This window comes from Heterocephalus glaber, unplaced genomic scaffold (genome assembly GCF_053883595.1).
Source record: "Heterocephalus glaber isolate CG9 unplaced genomic scaffold, H.glaber_assembly_v1.0 deba00001509, whole genome shotgun sequence".
NCBI classification, from domain to species: Eukaryota; Metazoa; Chordata; class Mammalia; order Rodentia; family Bathyergidae; genus Heterocephalus; species Heterocephalus glaber.
Window position 1 is genome coordinate 45,408,746 of NW_028258325.1, and position 18,752 is coordinate 45,427,497.

Here is an 18,752-nt window from a genome sequence, read left to right on the forward strand (position 1 = left end):
TCATCTCAGACTTCCTTGACTTTCTTGACTCTAACAAACTTCAGCCTCATCTTCTTTAGCATTCCATTCCATGTCACCTCCTGGTCCCCATTCTCCAGAATTATTTCTCATCAGAAATTAAAAATTGATTAAAAATATGACCAAATCCTCCAACTTTTCCTGCTTAATCACTTAATTCCCTAAATTATACCCATTCTCCAATTTGTCCCCTTTCTCCTAGTCTATGTCCCTCATAGATAACCTGTTTTAGGGTTAATCTCACCACCTCTACTTTATTCCACAGCCCTTACATTCCCTATGGTACTTGGTTATTCTGCTTCACACTTCTGTTTTCTCATTGTTCCTTCTCCGAAGACTCATTTCCCATTTTAAGTTTATTTAAATTAATAAATCTTAGAGTTTTTATTTTTAGGCCCTTACAACCCTTCCTCCCCTTCTAATAATTACTCTCTTTCCTTCTAGTCTCAGCCCTTTTTCAAAAGGGAAGGGGAAGAGTGTTTCTCTTACCTCTATTTTTGAAATGCTGTCCTCTTTTGGTTTCTGTAATAACACTTTCTATTGATTTTTTTTTTAACCTGTGACTTCTTTCTGTCTTTGTTCAAATGTAGATGTTCCTTGTAATTACGTCCTGGACCCTATTCTCAATCCAGACACATTCACTGGACAATCCTAACCGTCCTGACATCAACAGCTGATAAATTTCATCTCCCTTCCTCCCCATCAAAAAAAAAAAAATCTGATCTATATTTTATTAGGTTGGCACTCAGGCCCCAAATCTCCATTTCTTCCATTGTGTCTGATCAGTAATCAAGTCATATTGACTCCATCTCCTCATTTTATATCCATCTGTACCCATTGCTTTACTCCTTTCCTTTCTTATCTGAGCTATATCAGATTACAATAAATCTCTGTTTACAGACTCATTGTCTGTATTGATCCTTGACTTGTTTACAAAGAGAGCTCAGCATGAAAATCTAATTGTGTAACCCTGAGATTTTGCTGTTTCCCTAAACTCAGAATCCTTTAGTGGCTCCTCACTGCCTTCAGGATAAAGTCTGGATTCTGCAGTGGGGTCTTCAAGGGTCTCAATGGCCTGGCCCTTGCCTATTTTTCCAGTATTATTCTCTATTTGAATCCATATTGCACCATGTGCCTGAGGGAGATCAAATTACATAAAGCCTTCCAAAGCACCATGATACCTCATACTTCTGTGCCTTTGTTCAAGCTGCATATTCCTTCTAAAATAACCCATTCATCCTGTTGTACTCCCTCTAACCCTGTAAACCTGGGGAATTCATTCTTTTTAAATCCAAAACCAAGAATCAGTTACCATAAGAATTTTCCATACTTCCTTCTCCAAAGGTAGAACTTAACTATTTCATCTCTAGTGCCTTTATTCTACTCTGTAGACTTCAACAATGGCACCTAAAAGACTTTATATTTTTTTCCTTGTATTGTATTAAAATTTATGTAATAGAAAACACAGATGTTTAATTTACCTTTGCATCCCTAGCATCAATGAAATTCTTAGAAATCTTCTAATTTTAGGTCATGTATATATCAGTTTATAGAGGAAAAAGCTAAACAAGACAAGTTATATATTGAAAGTTCAAAATATAAACTTGGGAATATGAATAATATAAATGTAAGATTTGATAAAAAAAAAAACCAGTGACAAGATTGGTATCAAGCTGAACCACTAGGCTCACTGACCCAGTGAGCTTAGCTTGCTGTAAAGGATCTTAAGCAGACTCAGCCTCCATTTGGTAAAAAGTCAATCCAATTCCGTAAATTTAATAGTGAAGAATTTAGGTACCTAGTGAAAAACAAACTTTCACCTTCCTATAAAACTCATAGGAGGTAACTAGAAACCCAAATTTGTTTAACAGTTATGTTTCTTTTTATGATATTTAAATGTTATTAATAAATTCATCGTAAAAACTAGATTCTTCTGGGATGGAGGTGTAACTCAGAGGTAGAGTGCTTGCCTAGAATGTGTAAAGCCCTAGGTTTGATCTCCAGCACTGTAAAACAACTAGGGAAATTTAGTGACTTAGTCAGATCCTAGCTCAATCAATCAATCAATCAATCAATGGGCTGGAAATGTAGCCTAGTGCTAAGGTCTTGGTTTCAATCTCCACTACCAAAACCAAAACCAAAACCAAAATTCTTTGACTTTTCTAAGAATATTTGAAACAAATAATCATTTTCTATTATGCATTTTATAAATTTGGATTTTTAGAGATGGGTTTTCTTATAATATATGTTATACACCAATATATGGCAATACTTTACCACTGAGCTATATCCCATCCCCAAATGTATTTTCTTAATGTCAAGAAAATATTTTATATAATGATCTTAGATTGGCATCAGAAAACCTTCTGAAGTTACAAATATTTATTATGAAACTACATTCTTACTTTTTGAGAATAGCAAAGCATATGAGATTTTGAAGTACACTAAAACACATTTCAACCTCTTTATGAATTTTTGAAAATTATTTGTTCAAATTAGTAATTTATTTAGAAATAGCCTTTAAAGGAAAAAATGTATTTACTTTAATGTGCATTCAGAAGCAGCATCCATTCTGCTAATCATGTAGGGTCAGAAAAGACCTTCAGTGAACCACATTAGTATATAACATTTACTACAAACAGATCTCAGATTTGTAGATGTCAGTGTTTCTCATCCTTATCTGTGAGAACTACTTGCAGCATTTACAAATTGGTTTACTCAATGAATGGAATAGAAAAATGGGAAGGTGATTATTTTTAAGACTTTAAAACTCTTTAAAAATCAATCTGACAATAGTTTTAGTTAACAATAAAAGTCACGTTTACTTTTATGGGGCATGTCTTATAATTTGGCTGAGAAACTGATGAGCTGATAAATTGCAGGACTGAATTTCCATAAATTGCTCTGAATGTCTCTAAGAATCTGGAGAAGAAATACATTATTCAGAGATTAAGATGAGAATAATGAGGGCTACTGTCATGGCCTCTATCCATGGAATGTCAGCAGCCCTGAGGCCTGGGGCCTGGGACCTTAGAGCCAGCTAGACTTTCAGTAAGAGAATGAGAGTAGGTAAAAAGTCTACTCTCCTCAGCCGTTACTGTGCCAGGCTGATAAGGAATAGGGACATTTGTACATTAGTACAATGGAGCATTTTAAAATTAACTTCTTGGAAAATGAGGATGTGCAGGGAAGTATTCTATTAAAAGAGCCATAAGAGACATGAAATATCTGTATGTTCTACATGATCTTTGATTGGTTCCATTGAGCAAATAATATGAATTAAAGAAAATTTGAAGTCAGCTGGGAAAATTTGAGTGAGAACTAGGTAGTAAATGCTACTAGGAATTACTTTTAATTTTGTTAAATGGAAAAATGGTATTGTGGTTGTGTAGAAGAATGCCCCTGACAGGTTCAGAGTATACTGTCCTAAAATATGCCACTCTGGCATAAGGATTATTTTGAGCTGAAAGTAACTGAGAAGAAACGCAAGAAAACTCTTTGCCTTCCCTCTGTCTATCAGGAAGAATCATGGGGATTCTTAATAACTGAAGATAACTGGAGACCAGAGAAATCTACATAACAAACCTTACTAAAACAACCTTTATCTCTTACTACTTTCCTCCATGTATTTACCTTCCCACAATTTGTTACCTCACAAAGTCCCTTTCCTTTGCCACTTTTTTGCATCACCAACTCTTAGAGTTAATAATAGACTTCTATTGTTTTTCTCTTGTTAATCTGTCTGTTGGCTACTCTGTAAGACCCAGTCAATGAACCTGAGATAGGCAGAGAAATTAAGAATTTTTCTTTCCAACACCATTGTGTGAGTGTGTGAGGGTTGGTTTTTTTTTTGAGTAGGAAAAATTTATTCCAAGAAAGAAAGCTTCTGCCTAAGAGAGACAGAAGGGGGACCAGAAAGTGGATTGCCCACCCACCCACTTTTCAAAGATGTTCTATACAGCAAAGAAATGTCGTGAGGTGGGTACAATGTAGGACAAAACTATAAGACTCAATGGAAATTTACAAGGTGGGGATGAGGTGGGAAAAAACCATGACCAACCAATAAGATTACAAGTGCAGTCACCTAGGTAATATTGATTAAATCCAAAGGGGAAAAAAGTCATATAGCAGGTGTACAAGCAACATCATTGTGTTTAAAAGATGCTTGCTGAAGTACTCAGGAATAAATCACCACACAGTATATAATTTACTTTGTAATGCTTTTTCAAATGCCAATATAAACATAGAAGCAATGATATAAATATGGCAAAATGGTCATTTTTGAATCTATGCTAAGGTAATTTTTCTGTATTTTCTCCAATAATTCTCCATAATAAAAAGTTTTAAACTAATTACAAAAAGTATTTATTTTTCTAAGAAATGAAATGAGCTCTTCAAACTCAAAATAAAAATATTTTAAAATACCTAATTTAATCCCTTAAACCAATGACTATTAAAACTCTATAGATGTATTTACATATGTGTACTATATATGTCTTTTTTGTTATATGCATTAGAGAACTTTAAAATCAGAAATGTCTTTTAAAATATGAGTACCTTAACATTTTGAAATGTTATGATAGTTACCTTGATCTGTACAGATGAATTATAACCCACACATCTTTTTCTGCATTTGTGACTTCATTCACATATTGATTTCCAGAAATTTCTCTTAATTCCCCAAATTTTTGTTTCTTCTTAAATATTTTCCATTCCTTTAACCGCTTTTCTCTAATTAAAAAGTAAAATTAAGTTACTTAAGAAAATTGTCATATTCTTCAGGTCATTTTCATACACAGTAACAGTTTAGGGCAAGGAATAAAATGACCATTCATATCAAATATTTTAAGTGATAGGATAACCATCAATGATCATATAAAGCCAATTTATCGTATATGGGAATTTATGTTATGATGACTACTACAAAGCGTAATAAGTTTACAATCACTTTTAAGTTTATTTTTATTTAAGACTAGGTTATTTAGACATCAGGCCAACAAATTCTCATGCACAATTTAAATACTTCATAAGAATTAGACAGTTTCTACAAATAAATGATAATGCCAATACAACATACAGGAATCTATGGGACACAATGAAAGCAGTTCTATGAGGGAAATTCATAGCAGTGAATGCCCACACTAGGAAAACAGAATGAGCTCAAATAAACAACCTAATACTGAATCTTAATCTCCTAGAAAAAGAAGAGCAAGACAAACCCAAAGCTCATACAAGAGAGGAAATTATAAAGATCAGAGCAGAAATCAATGCAATGGAGACTAAGAGAATGATACAAAAAAATCAATGAATCAAAGAGTTGGTTTTTTGAAAGGATAAATAAAATCAATAAACTTTTAGCCAATGTTATCAAAAAAAAGGAAAGAAAAGGCTCAAATCCATGCAATTAGGAACAAAAAAGGTGAAGTCACAACAGATCCAGCAGAAATCCATAAGATCATCAATACCTAATTCGAGAACCTGTACTCTAATAAAATGGAAAACACAGAAGAACTGAACAGATTTCTAGATACATATGAACTGCCAAAGTTGAATGTAGAAGATATAAAAATTCTAAACACCCCAATTACAATCATTGAAATTGAAAATGTAATTAAAAATTTACCAACAAAGAAAAGCCCAGGGCCTGATGGCTTCACTGCTGAATTCTACAAGACATTTAGAGAAGAACTATTGCTGCTACTCTTTAAACTTTTCAATGAAATTGAAAGGGGAAGCAATACTTCCAAATTCATTCCTGGAAGCAAGTGTTACTTTGATTCCAAAACCAGAGAAAGACCCAACCGAAAAAGAAAACTACAGGCCAATCTCCCTAGTGAACATAGATGCAAAAATCCTCAATAAGATACTGGCAAACAGAATACAGAGGGTCATCAAGAAGATCATACACCCTGAACAAGTCGGATTTATCCCTGGAATGCAAGGATGGTTCAATATACATAAATCAATAAATGTAATACACCATATTAACAGAGTCAAGGACAAAAACCATATGATCATCTCAATAGATGCAGAAAAAGCATTCAACAAAATTCAACATCCATTCATGATAAAAACTCTGCAGAAAATTGAAATAGGTGGTCTTTATCTCAACTTGATAAAGGCTATCTATGAAAAACCAACAGCCAACATACTAAGTGGACAAAAACTGAAAACCTTCATGCTAAAATCAGGAACAAGACAAGGATGTCCAATATTACCCACTTCTATTCAATATAGTTTTGGAAACATTAGCCACAGCAATTAGACAAGAGAAAGAAATAAAAGGAATAAAGATAGGAAAGGAAGAAGTGAAACTGTCATTATTTGCTGACAATATGATACTCTACATAGAAGTCCCTAAAAACTCCACCAAAAGACTTCTAGACTTAATTGACAGATTCAGTAGAGTAGCTGGATACAAGGTCAAGACTCAAAAATCAGTAGTCTTCTTATACACAAATAGCAGACCCATTGAGAGAGAAAATCGGGAAATAATTCCTTTTACAACAGCATCTAAAAAAATGAAATATCTAGGAATCAACCTAACAAAGGAAGTAAAAGACCTCTACACTGAAAACTACAGCACTCTGAAAAAGGAGATCGAAGAGGATATAAGATGCAATCCCAATTGAAATCCCAACAGCATATTTCACAGACCTAGAGAAAACAATCCAAACGTTCATGTGGAACTAGGAGAGACCTAGAATAGCAAAAGCAATTCTAGGCAACAGGGTCATGGCAGGGGGTATCAGTATTCCCAACTTGAAACTGTACTACAAAGCCACTGTGATAAAAACAGCATGGTACTGGCAAAGAAACAGACCTGAGGATCAATGGAATAGATTAGAAGATGCAGAAACAACTCCAGATATACTCAGTTACCTCACCTTTGACAAAGGAGCCAACCATCCTCACTGGGGGAAAGATAACCTCTTTAATAAATAGTGTGGGAAAAACTGGATTTCAACTTGCCAAAGATTAAAACTAGACCCCTATCTTTCACAATGTACTAAACTAAAATCCAAGTGGATTAAAGATCTAAATATTAAAACAGAAACACTAAACTTGCTGGAAGATAAGTTAGGTAGAACTCTCAAAGACATTGGGATAGGAAAGGACTTTATGAACAAATCCTCAATAGCACGGGAACTAGCACAAAGACTCAACAACTGGGATCTCATTAAAAAGCTTCTATAAGTATTTCACAGAATCAAATTTTTCAAACACTGCTTCAGCATCATAAGTGGATTTAAATGGTGACCTATAAAATGGTATTAAGTATTTCTAACTTGCAAACTTTCTTTTAAAGCAGGAGACTGCTGCTGTAGTTATTTGTTACTAAATGATGAGTTAAAAAATCTTGTATGGCTGGAGAGCTTGTTTGAAAGTGAAGCTTATGTTGTTGCTTCAATTGATGGAGAAAAATTACGGAGATAGGTCATTATGATTGCAGAGTCAGAATAGCAAAACAAACATTAAGTGTGTGTTAACTAACACACTTAATATCTACATACCTAATATTTATTACGCCATATCTAAATTTATTGAAAACAATGCTGAAATCTGCTCTGATAGAGTACACTTATGGAACTGATCTCTTAATCTGTAGCATAGAACTATTTTGGTATTTTGAAGTTTCATGGTTAGGGATCTACAGCCTCGGGTTTCTTGAAAGAAAAGCGTTCTCTTTTAAAAAGTAATAATTATCAGTCACCTAGGAGGAAGAGAGAAACCACAACATAAGACCTGAAAAGCGTAAGCAAAGATGTTACAGTCTTAACATGAGCAGTAAACTTGCCAAATATGTACATATATATTTACATATTTTAAAAATAAACATTTTTAAAATGTTTAGAAGGCAACAGTTATCTTGTTTCTTTCAGTTAATACAAAGCAGCAACTTAGTAGTTAGCAACTGAATATCCAGAGCAGTGGAAATTTTAGGACTTAAGAACTTGAACAACTGAAAAGAGAAAAATTGTATTCCCCGTTGGGAAAACAAAATGGCTCAATATGGATTTTTATTCATTGTGGTGCATGTTTCAATTTTCTTAAAAATTGTTTTCTATCTTTTTGATGTTAAGTAATATTTGAAAGTATGGTTTTGAAGAAACTAGAAAATAAGATTGCTGGAAAGCGTACGGTATTATAGAGTGCTTGTAAGAACATTTTTTAATGGAATGTGCCGCCGATCTCAAGAAGCATTGTGAGCTTCCGGCTGAAAAGAAGGAAAGAAACTTTAAAACATTTAAGATTTTGCTCAAATGCCTGTTCTGAAACTCATAGAAAATTGAAATTTTATTGATAATTTAAAACCTTACCCTTCTAAGATAGCATATGTCAATTATAGACCAAACGTGATGAATTAAAATTAGTGTTCATTATTTTCACTAATTAGATGCCTGTTAACAGTGGATAAATTTGAAGTTTAGAAGAAATAACTTTGTAATAATTTGGCTCTTATGTCTAACAAATAGTGTGATATTGGCATATTTGCTTGTCCTGATATAAGAAAGCCAAAGGAAGAAACAATAGGAGGAAAAATTATAGACTCTAAAAAAAAATACATAAGATTTGTTTTAAACCATAATTATTCTCAGAACTACTTTGATGTTTCTAATCTTTTTCGGTCATTTAAGAATGAGGGGGCCGGAGATTTAGCTCAGTTGCGCCATGCCTGCCTCACAAGCGCAAGGTCCTGAGTTCGATCTCTGGTACCGGGGTGGGGGGGCGGGGAATGAGAGCCATGGTGTTTTGATTCCACAAGGCAAATTTAATGGAAACTGAGTAACGCTAAATCCATAGCAAAAGTTTTCTATTAAATTTTTAAATAGCTAATTATGTCCTAAATGTATTTGGGGGATTGAACAGCAGCAAATACTGTATACTTACAGTTTTCAATCAGTTTTTAAATTATTTATACAAAAGTTTAAGTTTTGGTGTTTATGAAAACCATTGTATTGACACGTTGCCTATGCCATTGTTGAATTTTTTTAAAATATGTTTTGACATATGTTTGCAAATTGAAGACAAAAGAGTCTGGAGAAAATAATTTTAACCAGTAATTTGCTAACGGTACAGAATCACAGTATTCTTTATCAGGTCTCTTTCTCCAATGTGCACTTAAAATTAGCATTATTTGAGCAGGGATATGACGCCTCACATAGCTATGAAAAAAAAGTCCAGTCTCTAAACTCCAAGTCCAAAAAAACCTTTTCTTATGAGTAATGTTGCTGGAGGACTCCTAAGAAGTTGTTTTTGTTTTTGTTTTTGTTTCTGTTTTTTTAGCCTGGGTCTCACTGTGTAGTTCAGGCTGTCCTTGAACTCACTATGCAGCCCAGGCTGGCCTTGAACTCACCTCGATTGATCCTCCTGCCTCAGCCTTTCAAGTGCTGTGATTACAGTCCTGAGCCACTGTGCATGGCTAGAGGTTAAGTGTTGAACATTAATTTTCTGATTTAAAGATGGAACCATCTGAAAATGGTAACTGTTGTTGCCACATCATTGTCATAGTAAGTAGATATGAAACAAAATTTACAAAATGAAAATAGGACATTTTTGATGCTTATGAGATAAATATTAGAATATTATTGTTTCAACGATTTAATGAGATCATAACAGAAATTCTGAAGTCTTCCAGTTTTTACATTTATTGGAGGGGTCTCTGAGTTCTATCAACTTACTTAATTCTCTTGCTGTTGCTTTTTACATAAATGTTAAAATTTCCAAAAATGAAATGTTAGCTTTCTTATTTTTACTTTTTATTATACTTAATACAGAATATGACCTTAGTAGTTTAAAAGGTATTTTTCATTATTTGCAGTAAATATGTCAGTAACCCTGCTCAAAGGACAAATTTTTAAAATTCACTTTGGGTGAAAGATTTGCTAGTTTTACAGAAAGGTTTGCTATCATAAATTTAAGCTGGTTTTTCTATTTTCATGTAAATGACTGGGATGTTGTCTTATAAATTCTTCCAAGGTCATGTGTGTGAAATAAACAATACATGAGAGCTTGCCTGTCATCTACAGTATATGTCATCTGGAGTGTTGAACAAATCTGAGTTCCTAAGGTGTAATCTGTCCTCACATGGTCTATGCAATCTTCGAATGTGTGCCACTACATACTGAGATGGTAATGCTGTACAATTCTGAATGATAGCAGTTTCTGTATGCAGTAGGCTGAAATATTTTGATGAACTGCTTAATTTTTGGATTTTATTTTTTAAGTTATATAATTTATTTTCTGCAAAATAAAAAAATAATATAAAAGCTTTAAAAAAAAAAGCTTCTGCACTGCAAGAGAAACCACTAAAAGAGCTAAGAGACAACCAACAATGGGGGAAAAAAATTTTACCAGCTGTTCCTCAGACAAAGTTCTACTATCTAGAATGTATAAAGAACTAAAAAAAAATCATACCCCTCAAATATAAAGACCCAATTCAAAAATGGGCATCTGAAATGAACAGACATTTCTCAGGCAAAGAAGTAAAAGCAGCAAATAAACATGCAAAAATGTTCAACATCACTGGGCATTTAAGAGATGCAGATGAAAACAACACTGAGATTACACTTTACACCAGAAAGAATGGCTGCTATCATGAAATCAATCAATAACAAATGCTGGCAGGGTTGTGGGGAGAAAAGAACCCTTCTTCACTGTTGGTGGGAGTGCAGACTGCTGCAACTGGTGTGAAAATCAATATGGAGATATCTCAAACAACCAGGATTGGAAGTCCCATTTGACCCAGCTATTCCTCTACTGGGTATCTTCCCAAAAGAATTAAAAGAATCATACCACAGTGATATATGTGCACCCATGTTTATAGCAGCACAGTTTGTAATCACTAAAACTTGGAAACAGCCCAATTTCCCATCAACTGGAGACTGGGTAAAGAAGATGTAGGTTTTAAAAAATAAAATGGAGTACTACTCAGCCACAAAGAATGAGAAACTAGAGACATTTTTAGCTGAGTGGATGCACATTGAGGCTATACTCTTAAGTGAAATAAATAGGACACACATGTATAAATACTGAATAGTTTCTCTGGTGTGAAAACTAAAAGTGTAAATAAGAATCAAAATGTATAATTGATATCATGAAGTAGGAAGAAAATGTGTAAAAGAGTAGGGGAAGTGAGAGGGGTAGGGAAAGGAAAGAAGGGAAAAGGAAAAAATATGAGAAAAGGAAAAACATGGAAACAAAGTCTTTGTAAATAGGGAAGGATGCAGGGGGTAAAGTGAGGTCAGGGGAATGGGGAAAAAAACAAGAACAAGATACATCATGCAAAGGCACAAGATCCCAATTATGAATGTAACTCTATTGTATATCTAAAAATGTACCAATAAACTAAATGGAAAAAAATGCGTCATAAGACAGAATACCTGTATAGTAGCTAACATTTATTGAGTGTTTATTATTTGCCAGGTACTATTTTTAAGTACATTACATTAACTAGTTTAATCCTTGCAAGAACTCTATGAAATTCATACTATCATTATTCCCATATTTATAACTACAACATGCTAAACTGATCTTCAGTTTGAAGTCTTTGTGAATATTTATAATTGCTTGTTATAAACTAATTTTATTACAGGAAGCAAGGTAGCAGAGCAGTGATTAAGAGCTTGGACTCTAAGACAGATAAACTGTGTTTAAATGCCAGCTCCAGCACCTAATAGTAGCATGAACTTGGGCAGGTTGTTTAATATTCCTAAACTTCAATTTCCCCAACTGTCAATAAGAATATTAATACCTACTCATGTACGGGATTGCTGGGGATTAAATGAGATTATACATGCAAATTTCTTAGGATAGTATTTGGCCCCTGTGAGAATTCCATAACATTTACTTATTTTGTTAAAACAATTTTCAGAATTTATGTACTCTGAAGATTAAGCTGTTTAATGTCTGGATTTATTCAGCAAACCCAAATGGTTTCTGATACTTCTTGAAGTTTCTTCACATATTGATTTTTTACCTCTAAGTGTTCTGGGGTACTTACTCTCCTTTGTCCACATGTTAACTATATTTTTTTATTTTCTGACATCTAAAACCTTATTGATCCTCTAGACTCAGTGCCAATCTCAGGTCAAGCTAATTCTAAGAAAGAGTACACACTAACTAAAGAGCAAGTTCTTTAAATGCAAACCAAAAAATACAGAGCACATACCCTCAGTCATCTTCTTTGTCAGGCTGAACCATACCTATGCTTGCCCCATCATTACAGGGCATGGTAGGAAAAAACTAGAAATAGTCCTGATAGCCCAGAGCCCACCAAAATCATTGTACCTTTTTTGTCCTTAGCCTGTTTACCCTCCCTGTGTAATCTTTCCTGCTGCAGCTTGTGCCCATGCTTTTCACTTCTCCCTCTGACTCCTGACCAATTCAGGTATTTAGGAGGGATGTCTTTTAGCAACTGTGAATTACAACCTATCCTTTGAATGGCAACTCTCTCTTGATCATACTCGAATAAAAACAAAATTCTGGATGCATTTTAAAACATTCTGGCTGTGTTTTACATGCAGAAATATGTCAGGCAAAATCTCTCACTTTACACAATCCAAGCAAAATGAAGCCTAAAAGAAGATGCTAAAGATAATAACACAGGGTTAAATAGAGCTTCTCATAGTTTTTAAATTGAAGTCCTTTAACTGTCCCTCTCCTGGCAGATATATAACCTAGAGCTATAATGAAACTATATAGGTCCTAACCAGACAAAGATCTCCTGGGAGCTCTACTTTGTTTGTACCTAATGTTTAATATCACTATCACTAGCTTCCCTCCATTTGATCTCACTGGCTTAATGTTGTTCAGAAATTTCAAAATGTTCTTGTTCCAATGATAGCACCATGCCCTATTTAATGCTGTAACTTCCAACTACTTCTCTTTCTCCTCCCGCTTTTACCACCTCCTCTTCCTATTTGCTATTTCATTGGTTTGGGCCAGGGAGAAAGGTAAACATATAGGCTAGTTTTGCCATTAAGAAGTCACATAATGTTCAGTGCCCTGCATTTCTCACTGAACAGTCAGATCAGTTGGAACCCAGTTGCATAAACAGAAAGCCTTCTGACTATTTTAAGTAGGAAGGAGTTTAATTTGGGGAATTAAGTGCTTTGCAAATCCAATGGTGAGGAAGAAGGAGTAGATTCTAGACTGGGCAACCAGAAATGACTCCATGGCAAAAACTGGTCTGCAGAGACTTTCTCTACCATAATATAGAAACCAGGGAGTCTGGAACTGGTGTTCTCATTGTTGCCCTACTATCAATTTACTCTTGAGAATCTGAAATCCACAGTAGCAACTGTTGTCTAGAAACCCTTTTCCATAACATTAATCTGAGGGCCGTGGATTAGCTCAGTGGTGCTGCTGCCTGCCTCATAGCAATAATCTGATGATGACAAATTGCTACCAGAATAATGGCTCCAAAACCATAATGTAAATTCTACATTAGTGCTGATTAGGTGGGTGCTTTGTGTGCTATCATTTCTTTTCTCCATAATTTGGCTCTGAATTCAAATATCCTGTGAATGTGCTCAACAGATCTAAATTACATTCATTACCCATATTGCAATAAAGTCTGAGACCTATAGTTTCAGCTTTTTAGCTTTTGCAGTACTGGTACATACACCAAGAGAAAGAGCAACATGTATCAAGAAAATCAGTTTAGTATATTTTCCACAAAAGCAGACTACAGAGCCAGGGGGCTTAGCTCAGTGGCACTGTAGCTGCCTTGCAAGCCCAAGTTCATGATCCCTGTATCAAAAAAAAAAGCAGACTGCAGATATGTTCATGGCCACAATTTTCTTCATCTTTTTACCTATAAGAGCTTCTGAGTTGATTCACTTGTTATTTTGTAGCTAATTACTTGCAAAACAGCATTTTTTCTCTTCTTTTTAATATTATATTTTAAAAATTTATCTTGTCCTGATGCCTGGTTAGGACCTATATAGTTTCATTATAGCTTTTTCTTCTGAGGCGCAGAGAAAGAACATACTTGCTGGCTTCCTTTCTAGATATATTAGGATCATGAGACTAGAGCATGAATGAAAGTGATATATCAATTTCTATGATTCTTCTCTAAAATATGCCCTGTGAAGTATAGGATTTTAGGATGATATAGCCCTAATGAAAAGGATCCAAGTCAAAGCCATTGCCTGGAAAAGAACTGCTTGGGAAAAAATGGATCAAAAAGTTGTGGAACAATTACTACTATTGAATTAAAAAACATGTTTATTACTCCAAACTGAACCTGTATCTATTTACAGTTACTCTCTATTTGCTCCTTTGAGGACCTGGTATCCAACAAGCAAGATGAACTAAAAAGTAAAATAACTGAAATAAAAAATATGCTAGAGATCTTCAAAGCAAGCAAAGAAAAGAATCAGCAAACTTAAAGATAGGACAATTGGAATTACTACATTTGAGGAAGGGGAAAAAAGATGAAGAAAAATGTATGATAGGTTGGACATTATCAAGTAGACAAACATGCACATTGTGGAAATCCCAAAAGAAGGAGAAGAGAGAAAAGAAGGCACAAAGAATATTTGAAGAAATAATGGCTTAAAACTCCCTAAATTTGATTAAAGACATGGGCCTACAAATCCAAGAAGTCTAACAAACTCCAAAGAGGATAAACTCAAAGAGATTCTTATAAGAGAGAAGCAAGTCATTACATATAAGAGATCATTAACAATACCATTAGCCAGTTTCTCATTGGATTCTAAAAGGGAAGAGACTGATATACTTAAGACTACTGAAAGAAAATAATTGTCAACTCAGAATTCTATATCTGGCAAAACTATGCTTGAAGAATGAAGGAGAAATTAAGATATTCCAAGACAAAACAAGACAAAGGAATTTGTTACTATTAGACCTTCCCAACAAAATATGCAAAAGGAGTCCCTCAGGCTGAAATGAAAGGACACTAGACAGTAACTCAAAGTCACAGAAAGACATAAAGACCATTGGTAAAGATAACCAAATAGGGAAATATAAAAACCAGTATTACTGTGCTTTTAGTTTTTAACTCCTTTTTTCCTATATGATACAAAAGATAAATGCATAAAGCAATAATTATAAATCTACATTAATGGACACACCATTTATAGCAGTGTAGTCTATGCCAGTAACAGTATAAAGATTATGGAGATGCACGGGAGCTAAGTGTTTAAATGTTATTGAATCTAGATTGCTATTATTCAAACTAGATGTTGATTTTATCCTTAAGAGAACCACTGAGAAAAAATAAAAGATATACAGAAAAGTAAAGAAGAAAATAAAAATGGTATACTACAAAAATCAACTGAATGGAAAAAAAAAAGCGTTAATGGAAGAACTAAGGAACAAAAGCATATAAGAGGGCAGGGATATAGTTCAGTGGAAAAGTAATTGCCTAGCATGTAGGAGGCCCTGGGTTTGATTCCCAGTACTGGAAGAAAAAAATATATACAAATACAGAAAAAAAATAGGTAAATGGTTGAAGCTAAGGCTGTCTTTAGGAGTAATTACTTTAAATGTAAGGATATTTTCAATTAATTTGACTAATCTCTAATTAAAGATAAAATGAATTTTACAGTAGTACTGGGGATTGAATACAGACTCATCACAATGAACTATATTCCTATACATGCTCAGCCCTTAAAACAATTTTTTGAGACAGAGTCTTGTATGTTTCTAAGTTGCCCAGAGTAGGCTCAAAACTGAAATCATCTTGACTCATCCCAGAGTGCAGGGATTGCAGATGTGTGCCACCAGGACTGGCTCTCAAACCTTTTATAAGGGCTTTAATCTCATTCACAAGTAGGGAGCCCTCATGACCTAATTACTTCCCAAAATGCTCCACCTTTCAACACCTTTCAATTGGTTGGTGGTTAGGTTTCAACATATGAATTTTGAAGGAATACAAATATTCAGACTATAGTGCTATCATTTAGATTTTTCTGGAGGTTTCATTACATATGGATGACTGGTTAAATCAATAGTCAATGGTTGTTAATTCAACTTCCACCCCCTTCTCTGGGGGAGGTAAGGTTGAAAGTTCCAATCCTCTAATCACATGGTTGATTCTTCTGGAAACCAACCCCATCCTGAAGTTATCTAAGACTCCATCTGCAAAGAGTCATCTCATTACCATACTAAATCATGATAGTCTTTTTATTGATATTTTCTGCTTCACTCATACATAATTGATGATGTTCTACTTTACATTATTGGATAATTTTCTATTTTAGGTTTTTTTTCTTGTGGTGCTGAGGACTTAATCCAGGGCCTCATACACAATAGACAGACACTTTACCTCTGAGTTACACTCGCAGCCCACGATAATTTTTATTTAAATAAAAGCAAGAAGAGGAAAAAAAGTTTTTAGTGACATAATTTTATCTCATATAAACGGAGTTTTAAAATACTACTAAAAATTTAAATTTCTTCTTTTTAAAATTTATTTCAAAAACATAAAAGTTCTTGGTTTCATTCTTATAATACTTCTTTATTCAAAAATTCTTAGGTAAGCCAAATGAATCACTGTACCTATATGTTTCAATAGCTTTCATATCTTCTTCATCAAATTCATCTTCAGCCTCTTCTAACTGTGCAAGAGTCATCTTTTCATATGGTTTAACTAAAAAAGTAAATTGTAGATAATTGTTTAAAAACTACTTTCACTTTACAATAAATATGTAGAAAAAAACAATTAGGTATGGCAAATGGACATCAAGAGTGTCTTTAAACCTGAAGCAGTCAGTCACAATAGTTTAGATATTGTAGAAGCTACATTAAAATTTTATTAATGCCTTCAAAGGTCACAGAATTGACAGTGTATATGTAAAAGCAGATATGAAAATTAATCAGACTTCATAAATTTAGATTTCACCCAAATATCTAGAAATCTTGGCAAATAATATATATTCTATAGAATGATCAAAATAGAAGGTAATCACAAGGTAGAGGAATATAGTGGGAGAAAAAAAGTCTCATGAGGCTACATACCAGCATATTTCAGCTCTTTCATTAACTAGCATATGATTTTCATATGTGAATTAGCCACTTCATGTGTCAATACCCCAATTCTGAATGTATGAATGGAGTTTATATTAAATAATTTCTTATGCCTCTTTTGATGTTTGTGAAACAGAGTATTGCTACCTTAACTGTGTTATTCCTTCATCTAGCCCACCAAATGCACAACTATACCCATTGCCTCTTTCTGTAAACGTAAGACCATTTCTTCAATTTCATCTTTTGGTTCTTCTTTTGGAGGAAGAATGCCAAAATCTCTTAAGATTTCATTCCATTCTGTATCTTCATTTGGATCCTTCACAAAAAGAAAAGAAAATCTATGGTCATAACTGTGGATTTTAATACATACTTGTAAAATTGACAATTGATAATGTAGCACTTCCAAGTATGTAATTTTTGTGAACTCTATAGACTAATTTTAAATGACAGAGCAAAGTGGTCTGCTTTTTTACATTTTTCAGCATTAATAGGATTGTATCTTCTATCCTCAGTGTTACACCGAGAAGTTAATTAAAAATCAATTTGAACACATGTATCAAATATTAAGGAAGTAAATTTGTAAATCATGGAAAATTCACTGATGACTATAGTGACCTAAACTAATTCATATCATGCAGATATTGTTTGGTTTCTTTTACATTTAAGCATTCAAGACCTTCAGGTGAACTTGCTTCTGTTTTTAGGTATACCTCTTTGTGGGATTCTCACTCATGGGTTAAATCTTAGAAGAGGTCAAGAGACATTCTAGATTTCAATTTCTATCTAATCATCTTTTTCTGTGAAAATTATTTTTGCTTTCTCTGTTACTTAATCATTGATTTTTTTTGTTTGCAGCTTTTCCAGAGTTTGTCTACCATATGTTACCTATTGTCCCTGTAGCCTATTGTACACATTCTCTGATGTTTTCAGAGAAACAAAGAAATTAATTACACACATGAGTAAACACTATAGCAGACAAATCTAAGATAGCTGTAAATGATCTTTCCTATGTGATTGGATGGAAACTGTGGCTTGCTTCTAACTAATGAGTATAGCAAAGATGAAGATATTATTATATTCTCTAAGATTAGAGCATCCATTACCAGCCAACTCACTTCCTGACTTTGACGAAGTAAGTTGCCACACTGTGAAGTATTCTAAGAAGAGAACCATGTAGCAAGCAACTGTGAATAAATTCAGAATTAAAATCCTCAGCCAAACAGGCCAAAAAGAACTAACTCCTGCCAACTGCCATGTAAGCGGATGTGGAAGTGGCTTCTTCCTCTGTTTTTCCTTCAAAGGAGATCCAGCTCTGGCTATTATATTGATTGCTATAAGGTATTACTCTAGGAAACTTTTAAAGATCTGACTTTTAATTGTCTATATTCAGTTAAGGTTTTCTTTCTCTATGATTTTTTGCAGTTTTGATGAATCATGATATATATAGTATTTCTTTTTATTTGCCCTGAATGGGCTCACTGGACTGGGATTTTTGTAGCTGTAAAATAGTATCTTTCAACACTTCTGGAAAATTTGCAGAAATTGTCTTATTAAATATTCCTTGAACTCTTTCCATTATTCTTCCTATTTCTAGTCTTCTGACCTAAAAATAAAATCTACTGATATTTTAAATTTTATTTGTTGCAGTTTTTAGTTTTCACAAGTTTTATTTGTCTATTTATGAAATATTTTTATTGTGGTGAAACATATATAGTATAAAACTTACCATTTTAACT

The 18,752-nt window shown here is 33.8% G+C and overlaps 1 protein-coding gene across 2 annotated transcripts in view; it reads right to left on the reverse strand.

The window, feature by feature from the left end:
• Nucleotides 1-18,752, reverse strand: part of Pdcl2 (phosducin like 2) — a 40,283-nt gene that overhangs the window by 12,088 nt on the left and 9,443 nt on the right. For both annotated transcript variants that reach the window (XM_013073943.3, XM_021262257.2), the window contains exons 2-4: nucleotides 17,212-17,332; nucleotides 16,549-16,639; nucleotides 4,606-4,749 (exon numbers count right to left, since the gene is read on the reverse strand). In XM_013073943.3, the coding sequence (XP_012929397.1) occupies nucleotides 4,606-4,749; nucleotides 16,549-16,639; nucleotides 17,212-17,332 (356 nt within the window). The remainder of the gene's footprint in view (nucleotides 1-4,605; nucleotides 4,750-16,548; nucleotides 16,640-17,211; nucleotides 17,333-18,752) is intronic.